This window comes from Ursus arctos, unplaced genomic scaffold (genome assembly GCF_023065955.2).
Source record: "Ursus arctos isolate Adak ecotype North America unplaced genomic scaffold, UrsArc2.0 scaffold_25, whole genome shotgun sequence".
In the NCBI taxonomy this organism is placed as follows: Eukaryota; Metazoa; Chordata; class Mammalia; order Carnivora; family Ursidae; genus Ursus; species Ursus arctos.
In genome coordinates, this window is record NW_026622930.1 from 33,185,661 (window position 1) to 33,198,283 (window position 12,623).

Below are 12,623 nucleotides of genomic sequence, written 5' to 3' on the forward strand. Positions count from 1 at the left end.
CACATATCTACGATGGTCCTAAACTTTTAAGGGCTTCTGAAAATTAAACAAGACACACCCACCTATACCACACACATCATGGGCATCAACACAATGAACAGAATAAACAGGCGTTCAACTCTGTTAGCCCTTTTCATTCTTGTTATTTTTCTTCTTTTGATTCTTAAACAGCTTTAATAAATTTCTAATTATTTCTAATTATAATTTCTATAAATATTTCTGAGTTCAAATAATTATTTGTGTTAAATAATGTATAAGTAAGCAATAAGAAATCTAAAGTATAAATATGGTAATATGTTTTATTTTTCATCTCCAGCACACAGTCAATGGGGATTTAAAAGTATTTTTGAGAATTACCTCTACAAAGGACACAACTAAATATAACTTAAAGAATGTGATATACAGTATTTCATTTGCATGTAGTAAGTCAACTCTCTAGCATAAATTAACAAGTAGCAGCATAAATGATTTTTTATAACTTAAATAGCATGCATCCTTTAACTTAAGGAGAAAAAAATTAAGTATATCATGCTAAGAATAACTTCCTATATGTATGAAAAGCATATATCACATTGGATGTGTTTCTAATATGGTGAAACATCAAGTTAAATTTGACAATGCTTTTCAATATGCCATTGAGAAACCACAAGTAAAACAAGGTCCTACAACACAATGGAACAAATTATACACACAGCAGAGGAAATCCATCTTAAAATACTTAAAATCATAAATATAAGATGAGCTTTTAAAACAGATAAAACTGTTCATTTTGAAATTTAACACACACGCAAATTACTAATTCAAACAAATCCTTACACACATTCATCAGCAAGAAATGAATGTCAAGATCCTCCACTTGGTCTTACACTTAACACCTGCAGGATTGTGACAGACAAAATTATTCTCAGAATAACTACCAAAGAAGAGAGTTTCTCAAGTATCCCCTTTACCTCAATCTTCCCACAAGTCACATTCTGTTCTCATTATTGAAACAGCTCAAAAGTTAGTAGTAAGGCCAGAACATCTTTCTTAGGGATTCACAACTTTCTCATCTTTTTCTTTCATGGCATCCCTCCACCATGTTCTTATAACATAGGTGACTCAGTTCATTCAAGCTGAATAATTAGTTTTACCATACAATGGAAGCAAAATCTTGTGGAATGTAGTATACATATTCTAGACAATGACAGAGGGCCTATCACATTATTCCCTTAGCTTGATACAGATTTAAAAGTATCAATTATTCACTTTTTTGTCTGCCTTTTCATTCTCCTCTGAGGCAATAAACCCTTAAAACTTCATTCATTTATAGACACATACTCACACAGATGCACATACCACACCTGCTTTGATTTTTTTTTTACTTTGCCCACAGAAATTCCATACATGCTCATTTATCCAACTATAACATAATATATACTGCTCCAAGTGTCAATATTGGCCAGAAAGCCTGGCTTCTCTTCAGCTTATTTTTTCCTTCTCTCTTTATCCTGTCTTACTTTTGAATAGCCTTAGCGATTATAATGCTTAATTTTTCTTTACACATCAACTCCTTTCATCATTAGCAGCTCAGGAATCTGGAGTACTTATCAAATGCCAGTGATTCTTTTAAGCAGGAGATTTTTTAGTGTGAAGAAATTATTTCTGACGTATTTTCAATTCAGTGTTGCAACATAAACAATTCAACTCCATACAGAACCATGTGTATACATGAATCAATGAACAAATAGTAAAGATTTTTGTCAGGAGTTTGGGACAGAAGAGAGGTCAATAAATGGCTTTATGAAAAAAAACTCCATACCCATGAGGTATGTACTAAGTGAACATTGTTATAGGATAATAACTCAGGATAAAATATTTCCCATAACAACTGAAAAAAAATATTAATTTCTACGCTAGGCATTTCCTTCCATTAAGAATTTTGCTAAGGAAGAAGCATATTGCTAAAATATGAATTAGAGTAACTAATAGTACATTTTGATGATTCTTAATGAAAAAAAAAAGTTCTTTCCAATAGCAAAGGCAAAAACGAATCTCTCACTAAATTCTTACATTCAAGACTAATGCCTAGAGACTACTGCCAAGTTAAGAGAATGATGCTAAAGATATATGCTATTTCAAAACAGAGACTCAGAATTATTTTCTACAACCCATACAGTGGTGAACCCAGATAAATTTCTCTTAGAATACTAAGATTAAATTTCAAATTTAGTGCTAGGTTGCATGATGAATATCTACATTCTGGGAAGAAGTACCAAATTCTCTCAAAACACTATAACTCGTTGCTATAATAAATTATTCAAGTATAATTCTCCACAGCTTTTATATCATTAATATCTAGATGAGCACATATTCTTCCACGAAGACTACATAATACAGATAAATAGTACTGTTGTGACCAAAAATATACCTTCGAATAAGACAATAATGGAATAATTTATGTTATTCATTCAAATGGATGAAATCTTTCAAAAACAATGATAAAGTTTCCTCTTACATCTATAAGGAAAATAGAATTCTTCATGCAAATAAATGTTATTTGTCATTAATTTACTGGGAATATTTACATCAAGTTAAAGAATAGTTATATTTTTGATTAAATTATTTATAGGACTGAAAGGACAACTGTCAATTTTCAGTAGAATAAAGATCATGGAGAAAGAATATTGACATTCCTTTTGAGTGAGGAAAAGAGAAACAGATTAATAGAAAAAATTGAGAGAATTGAGTTTAGAAGTTCTTTTCTAAATTCATTACATTATAAACATTAAGAATCAGTCATTTTCAAGATTCTGTGTCTTGTGACTATATTTTTTTAAAATGACTGGGAAATCATTAAAGAATCAAAATCCTTCAGATTCAACACATACTTGTATTTTATTCCTCGCAAAATACTCAATGAATTACTGGTAAAACTTGTGGGAGTGTACGTTACATATCATGTGAAAGATTGATTTCCTATTATATCTTACTGAATGCATTATATACATCATTAAAGAAAGCACCTGCCAACACTCAATCTTCTTTTCTCTGCTGCCTAAAGCTTAACTAGTCTTGATTTTTTTTTTTTTTAATAAAGGTGATCTTACCAGGAGGGTATGTTCATATAGAAGATAGGATACATAATTTACAGTAAATATAAAATTGTAAAAAATTAATTAATAAAATAAAAATAGAAAGTGACATCAGTAAGAAAATTAAATACTAAAACCTATAAAACTATTCAAAAATTTTTCCTTATACAGCTTTCTAATGTAAAATATTAAATATATTCTAAATATTCAAGTATATTATAAATAATTATCTTATATTTATAATTGTACTTATAAATAAGTATTATAAATTAACAAAAAGCTTAAAATTGATGTGAGCGAATTTAATCGCACCTTTCCCAGCAAATGAATTACTCATCATCTTCCCTACCCAGTATCTACTGCCACATTGGCAAGATATCATCAACCATTAGTAAAGACTCTTTGAAAGTTGATCATTAGTCATAATGCTATCTCTTCTTCTAGTATCTTTTCCATTTCTAAAAAGAAACTATATCTTCACTTCTATTGAAACTGTTGGATATCCTTCACTATATGTAACACAAATTGTTAGAAAAGAAAAACTTAACATTAAATTAGTTCTCAGTTACAACTCTTGAAAAAGTCACTATAAAGTTTTAAATTATGCTTAGTACGGAAAATCAAATACTCACAAAGAAGGATCTTGTACGAGATCTTTGAGATTTATCCCACTGCGATCTTCTGCAAGATTCCTGAAGCAACTATCACTCACTAAACAGGAAAGGGAGAGAGAAAAAGTAAATTAATTTTTGCTTACATTTTATTTCAATTACTACTGACGAAATGGAATTTTAAATTAAAACTGGCTCTCTGGATAGGATTTTTCTAAAGATCAATGTTAATCAATTTCTGGGCCTAATAGATTTAGCAATAAACATTAATATTCAATAACAAGCCAATCATATAATCATACAAGCTGGGTCTAAATTTTGTTCTTACTTTTATAAGACAAAATTACCAGCACATGGTGGCAAGTCACTGCTTCCACAACTAGAAAAAAAAAAAAAGGTAAGTTGTCCCCCCAAATTATATTTTTAAAGATATTAGACAACAATGTGAACTAGTAAGAATAAACTAGGAGAAAAGTGGTATCTCTTCTTAGGTAAGCTGAGCCCCTATTGTTTTAATTTATGGGAGAATTTGCCACTTACAAGTTAAGAGTCAGAAAGAGGGACACTACTAGAGAAAAGAAAAACCGGCAGAGTTCTTGATGGTTCATAGGCTGGCATGACAGACTGAAATCCTATGGAACCCTAAGAAATCCTATGAAAACCATTTTCTGCTGGAAGATTTGCTGAGAGCTAGACAGCACAAGAGGATCTGGAATGAGAAGGAAGAAAATGGGCCATAGGGCAAAAAATGTTTTCTGTAGTGCTATGGTGATTGGGAGTCAAAGTCACACTACAATAGGCAGAGCTGACCACTTTCAGTGTAGATTTCAGATCCCCCCTAAAAAAAATTTGCTCTCAACCAAAAGCAAGGGGGCAGGAGGGGTGTGTAAAAGGGGGCAGAACTCAAAAGACATACTAAAACTTCTCACAATTTCACAGTACATAAGAACAAAATGACATCAGAAATATCTGCAACACAACAAGTTTTACCCATAAAGACATTTAAGACCAGAGGTAGACTAAGTATATATAAAGCTTTCACTCTAACTACCCAGCTCAATTTGAAGTTGAGTTAAAGTGATTGGCACTTAACACTTAATAACATTTATATCAATTTCTTTGACCCTATAATAAACAGTATTTGGTATACAACAAAAATTACTACAATGTATGGAAAATGACCCAAAATGTGACCAATAACCAAGAGAAAAATTACTTATTTTATATATATATAAACACACACACACACACGCACACGCACACGCACGCACACACACACACACATATATATACATAGACAGATGATAGATAGACAGACAGATAGATACTGACCCACAGATGATACAGAATCAGAAGACAAGGACTTCAAGAAAACTTATTTTCAAAAAACTTACTTAACATAAGTTGAAGATACAGAAAAATGTTCACAGTAGATGAAAGAAGGAAAATTTTAGCAAAGAATTAAAATCTATGAAAAAGAATCAAATAGTAATTTTAGAATTGAAAAATACAGTATCTGAAATTAAGAAATCAGTGGATGAGTTTTATAGCTGACTCAACACAAAAACAACCACAGGATTTGTGAACTTGAAGAGATCAGCCAAAAATATCCAAACTGAAGCAAAGAGGAAAAAAACATAAGTGAAAAGAACAGAGCAAAAGAAACATGGGAATCAAACAGCTCAATGTAACTGTAGTTGAGGAGAGAGAGAATGGGGCAAAAGCAGTATTTTCAGAACAGCTGAGAATATTCCAAAACGGTTTCAAGACACTAATTCACTGACTTGGGGAGTATAACCAACCCCACACTGGAAAAAGTAAAATAAAAGGACACTACCAGCCAAACTGCTGAAAATAAAAGATGATAAGAAAATCTTAAAAACGACCAGAAAGAGAAAAAGAACACATCATCTTCAAAGGAAAAACAGTAAAAATTAAAGCTGACTATTCCACATAAACTATGAAATCCAGAAGACAATGGAAAGCTTTGATTAATATGCAGTGGGAAAACTGGAAATATAGAAGTCTAGACCTTGATAAAATATCCATCCCAAAATTAAAGGTAAAATAAAACTTAACTTATATAGTATTTTTGTATTTTGTATTTACTTATATAGAATTTTCTATTTGTATTGATGGATTATTTTCTATTTCAATTTAACAATTTTATTCTATGTATCTTAAAGAGTCATTTCTATCCTACATATGGAGCAAGAAGAATATGACATTCACCTATTCCTTTCAAAGATCCATTACTTAATATTTTATTTGGATTTTATATTCCGTTTTTTTATAGAGGCCCTCAAAATTATAAATCTGGATCTCTCTCTGAAATAAACAATACATATAAACAATGATGCTATAAAAACATCTGAAGTTGAAAAAACATCTTTTATTTTTTTTCAATGAGGGGAGTAATTTTGATTAATATATCATTTTCATTCCATATTTAGCAGACACTCATCTCAACCTATTGATATAAGACAAATTTCCTGCTTTTCATAATTTTAATGCTCTTTATTACAAAACTTCCTGAGTAGGGCTAAAAGGAAAAAAATAAAATGTTGGCACACTGTAAGAAAAGTTGGGTTCTTGCTGAGCTGAACTAAAATTGAAGCTATAATATATCATAAAATTTGTTCTTAAAAGTTTCTTGCCCAATTTGGCAAATATGAGAGCTTAGTTATAAACTTCAAGAGCCTGAAAGTTTTGCAGGCTTAATTAAAATGGAATAAACCTTTGCTCCTTTAAAGGCTTGCTAGTCAGCTATCTGTGAAATGAGTTTTGCTAAAGAAGGCACTTTTCTAAAATTCATGATCCATCCAAATTTTAAGTTAAAAACAAAGCAAGAAATCGAAAATAGTCTCTTAACAAAAATTCTAAGACTTTAGCTGCCTAATAATATATATTATACTTAAAGCTTTATTCCCCACCAACACAACAAATTTTCTTTTTGAATTATAAATAAGAATATGGCACTTTTAAGAAGTAAACATAATAATATTTTGTATGTAAACACATTAAAATCAATCAGTTTAGGTCACCATATTTTACTGTTTTTTTTTTTAAGATTTTATTTATTTGAGAGAGAGAGAGACAGCCAGCGAGAGAGGGAACACAAGCAGGGGGAGTGGGAGAGGAAGAAGCAGGCTAGGCTCACAGCGGAGAAGCCTGATGTGGGGCCCGATCCCATAATGCCGGGATCACGCCCTGGGCCTAAGGCAGACGCTTAACCGCTGTGCCACCCAGGCGTCCCTACTGGTTTTTTTTAATCGCCCAGTATATGATGACTACAAGAACTGTTATGCTCTTCACTGCACTGAAAAAGTCGTCAACAAGTCATCACAAAAATCAGATAAAAAGTGAGAAATTACAATGGAAATATATAGTCGAACTTTATGGTATTAACATGAAAATTATAAACTTTAGTTCAGTCTGTTTTATATTGATAGAATAATGAACTTGGAAGGATAGAAAGAAAATTAGAAATATTAGTAAACTGAACTCTTCACCAGAGTTCCTATCCAATCATATGCATTTTTCCCTGTAAGTGTTCACCACTTGGATCTATAATCAAGACAATAATTGAAATTCATTACATGTTAAGCATTTCATATTTATTATCTCATTTAATCTTATCATCCAACGATAAGCCTATCTATATCACCATTTTACAGATAAAGATTCTAAAGCATTGGGAGATTAACCATCTTGCTATGGATCATACAGCTAATAAATAGCAATACTGGAAAAATCTAAATGCTCTAACTCCAGAGGTTGTACCCTTAACCAATATACACTATAGAGACCATAGTTCTCATCAATCACTCATATATTCTGAACTCTCCTACATTTCCGTAACTTCAAAACACATAAAAGTTATACAATTAAAATTCATTACAAGACAGTAAATTCCAACTCAAAGCATTATTAAAGGATTGCAGTTTTTAAAGTAGAATGAAACATTATGGATCTTCTAGTTAACTGTGCTTAATATCTCATGGATTCTATGGAGGTGTCTCAGAGCAATGACATTCCTTTACCCTTTCAGTTAAAGAGATCTGTTTTTATTTGCTTATATATTAGATTGCTTTAAAATTATATTTGCAAAAATTTTGTTAAAGAAATTTTTATAGAAGCTGAAACACACATACATACACACACCTCAAAATAGTATTAATTCCACTCATCATTATTTTATAGATGAAAATCACATTTTGCCTATGGTCAGCAAAAGTCAGCAAACTCAGTATATACATAGAAATATTTGTAAAATGGATCCATAACAGGGTTCTCAGCTAATCATAAACACCTATTTTTGGTATATAGTTATCTTTTTTACTGGTCTACAATCAAAGTAACAGCTGACCTTGATTATTTGCTAACACTTTATGTTCATTTTCCCACTTACAAGCATTATGTACGATCAATATGAGCTTTGATAAAATCGTTATGCTGTATATTCTAAGTCCTACTATTACAGATTATTCAATCTGATTATTAGGAACTATAACATGAAAGACCTAGCCATCTCTTTCTTTTAGGCTGACATTTATATTCTATCTTGCTCTGGTCAGGAAGGATTTTCCCATAACAAAAAACTGCTATCCTCAAAAATTCATGTTTAATATATACCATGCTAGGAATTCAGTATTTAACTTATTATATTATCCATGTTTATGAACACGAAAATAAGGCACCATTTAAAAATTGCCAGGGTAGCAGTAAAAACAGATCCAATTTAAAACTCATTCATTTGGTAGTTTCAAAATACCCAGTGAAATAAAATCCCAAAGAAAGGATCCTGTGAAAACAACTGATAATTAAAATTAAATGTCAGTTTATACAATCTAGAGATTCCAATTAATTTATCTAAGTTAGACTGAACAAATAAAACAATAGTTCACAATCACAGAAAAAGATAAAAATATTAATACAAGTGTTTCAAAAAATACATATTTGAATATCAAAAAGTGAAGACCAAGTTCTTAGAAACATTACCAATTTTTCTTTAAAATGTCCCCTTCTATGATCACAGTGTGGAAGTTAAATGTTTAATGGAAAAATATCAATATGCCATGATTTTAAAATATCACCCAAAAAATTGAGCAAGTTACTTCTTTTATTCTAAACATATATAACTTAATAGCTAACATAAGAAAAATTAGACTGATTCCATTATTCTTAGTCACATTTTTCAAGATAAATCTATTTCTTTGTTATTTAGATAAAATTCACATAACAAAATTCACCCTCTTATTTTTTTAATTTTTTATATTTATCGAAATTAACCATTTTAAAGTGTACAGTTCAGTAACATTTAGTACATGCACAATGTTGTATGATCACTACCTTTATTTCCAAGACATTTTCATCATCCCAAGAGAAAACCTGCTACCCATTAAGCAGCAAGTCCCCACTCCTCCCTTCCCCTAATCCCTGGCAACCACCAATCTGATTTCTATCCCTGCGGATTACTTATTCTGGATATTTCATACAAATGCAAGTACACAATATGTAATTTTTTGTGTCTGAATTTTTCACTCAGCATAATATTTTTAAGATTCATCTATGTTGTAGCATATATCAGTACTTCATTCCTCGCTTGGCTAAATAATATCCTGTTGTATGTAGGTATGACTTTTGTCTATCCATTCATCCTTTGTTGGACATTTGGGCTGTTTCCAGCTTTTGGCTATTGTGAATTGTGTGAACGAGCATGTGTGTACAAGCATTTGTTTGAGTACCTGTTTTCAATTTTGGGGGGTATATACCAAGGAACAGAATTGCTGGATCATGTGGTAATTCCATGTTCAATTTTTTGAGGAACTGAAAAATTGTTTTCCAAAGCAGTTACACTACTTAACATTGCACCAGCAATGTAACAAGGTTCCATTTCCAACATCCGCGGAGTCGTTATTGTCTTTTTAACTTAATCATAACAGTGGGGTGTGACGTATTATCTCACTGTGGTTTTTATTACATTTTCCTAATGACAAATGGTGTTGAGCATCTTTCCATATGCTGTTGGCTATTTGTATATCTTCTTTGGAGAAACGTCTATTCAAGTCCTTTTTAATTGCGTTGTTGATGTTTCTTTGTTAAGGTGTGAGACATTAATATATCCTGGATACTAGACCCTTATCAGACATACGATTTCCAAATATTTTATCCCATTCTCTGAGTTGTCACTGTGTGCTCTTGATAGTGTCCTTTAATGTACTGAAGTTTTTAATTTCAATAAATTTTAATTTATCTATTTCTTTCCTTTGGTGTTACATCTAAGAAACCATTACTAAATCCAAGGTCATGAGAAATTTCCCTCATACATTCTGGATAGAATTTTATAGTTTTAACTCTTTAGCTCTTTTATCCATTTTGAGCTAACGTTTGCACATGGTGTGAGGGTTAAAGTCTGACTTCATTCTCTTACCTGTGTTTATTAAGTTGTTACAGCACCATCTGTTGAAGAGGCAGTTTTTTTCCACACTAAATGATCTTGGCACTCTTCTAAAAAAAATCAATTCCCTATACTCACATGGACTAAATATTTCTAGACCTAATTCTATTCCATTATCTATATGTTTGGTCTTATGCTAATATTACACTGTTTTGATTACTGTAGCTTTGTAGCAAGTTATTAAATGGGGAACTGTGAGTCCCCCAACTTTTTCTCTTTCAAGGTATTTCTGGCTACTCAGCATTCCTTGCAATTCAATATGAATATTAGGATTCTGGTCCACATTTTACACCAAATTTAGGTCCCCATTTAAAGCAGATTCATTTTATTTTATTTTATTTAAGATTTTATTTATTTATTTGTCAGAAAGAGAGAGAGAGCCACAGACAGGGGAAGAAGCAGACTCCCCACTTGAGCAAAGAGCCTGATGTGGGACTTGATCCCAGGACCCCGGGATAATGAGCCGAGCCAAAGATAGATGCTTAACTGACTGAGCCGCCCAGGCAACCCTAAGCAGATTTATTATAAAACACATTTTACTATAACCAATTATCTATCTTCAGATACTACTTCATATTTTCTTCCATGCCTACTTCCTACACTTTTCTACCTGCTAAAAGAAAAGTTCCCTGAATTTCTCTGGGGAGAAAAAAAAGTAAACTAAGAAAAGAACTATAAACTGAGCAAACTGAATGAGATAAATGAACAACAAATGAAGGTAAACAGCAGTGTTTGAAATTTCGTAATTTTCTTAATATATTCAAAACAAAATTACAAGCTAAAACAATGCATTTTTGCAAAGCATGCTATTTTCACACAGTCATTTCACAACTATAAACGTTGCTTTAATTTTAAGTAATTTTAAGTATTTTCAAACTGTTTTATGAAATTTATGTCAAAAAGTAACACATTCCCATTCTAACACATATTAAAACAAGAAGCAAAATCTTTCCCAATAAATTTACAACAGATATATGTTCTGAATTCAAGCTACAGTTTTAACAACATTTTTTTCTAAACTGACGCAAGTGCAAAGACAACTTTTGAATTTCCAAATCCATTTAATTCTGCAAGTAAGGAGCTTCCACCTTATCTTTAACTGGAAGTGATGACTGTGCGACTAATAAAATACTAAAAGGCAAAAAAAAAATCCTAATTCTAAAAACACATTCCAAACAATTAATATACTCAATTAAAATAATACATTCATGAATTCATTATTTACCAATAACTTCTTGTGTGAAGAGACATCTGCAAATATAAAGTACTAATGCAAATCAACATGAAGAGATGAACATTTGAAACAGATACTAATGACGGGAAATAGTAACTATAAACTCCAATTATTCCCCATGCCTTTATTCAAATTGGTAAATATGTAAGGCACCAGTTATTATTATTATATTTGGACTAAATAAATTTAAAAATTGTGGAAATCTTTTTTATTATAGCAATATATATATATATATATATATATATAAAATATCCTCAATCTTGCTTTTTGGCCTGAAAATCCTAGAATATTTACTATCTGGCCTTTAATGGAAAAAATTTAGAGACCCCTGGTTTACAGGAAAGAATTACCATGCAATATAGAGAGCTAGTGGATGTTGTAATTCCTGGTATGTGCATTGGTGTATAACATATGCCCATGACTTTGAAAAGAAGGTGCTAAATGACTTCTGCTCTTCTATATCCCATCATATCTCTGGCCAAAGTCCATATCAAAACTCAATATTGGGAAAATGTCCAGATATCTTCATCCCTGCCCCTACAGGTTCTCCTATCTGTGAAGTTTCAACGGGAAGCCAGAACTACCATGCCCACCACGCAGCAGTACCACTGAGACCACATGTCAAGGATCAAAAAAAAAAAAAAAAAAAAAAAAAAGCCTAATTGAGAAGTTGGCTTCTACCTGAACCTGGCAGTAAAGAAGCAGTGCCCACCTCCATGAGCAGAATCTGAATGAGAGAATTAAAACAGAAGGCTTAAAAAAGATTCACACTTCATCCCATAATATCCAAAATGTCCAGATTTCAATAAAAAATCAATTGTCTTAAAAAAAAAGAAGATTCCAAACTAAATGAAAAAACGACAAGTGACAGGTGCCAAGACCAAAATGGCAGAGATGTTAGAATTATCTGATAAAAATTTTTAAAACAAGAGGAAAAAAAACTGGGGGGAAAAAAAGCCTCAAGTATAGGACACTTACAAAAAAAAAAAAACCCTAACTTTCCCATCACCTGAGTCTCAAAGGAGAAGAAAAAGAGTGCAGGCCTGAAAAGGAATTTGAAAAATTATGGTTTGAAAACTTCCCAAATTAGGCAAAAGAATACAAACATAGAGATTCAAGAAACTGAGAAAGCCTCCAACAGGAAAGACTTAATAAAATATATACCAAAAGAAATCATAGTCAAACTTCTAAAAACTAGAGAAAAAGAAAAAATCTTGGAATGGTAAGAGAGAAATTACACTTTA

The 12,623-nt window shown here is 31.4% G+C and overlaps 1 protein-coding gene across 29 annotated transcripts in view; it reads right to left on the reverse strand.

Moving 5' to 3' along the window:
* The window catches only part of GPHN (gephyrin), a 603,331-nt gene that overhangs the window by 463,603 nt on the left and 127,105 nt on the right, over positions 1–12,623 (reverse strand). For all 29 annotated transcript variants that reach the window (XM_048219788.2, XM_048219795.2, XM_048219804.2 and 26 more), the window contains one exon: positions 3,707–3,785. In XM_048219788.2, coding sequence (XP_048075745.1) covers positions 3,707–3,785 — 79 coding nt within the window. The remainder of the gene's footprint in view (positions 1–3,706; positions 3,786–12,623) is intronic.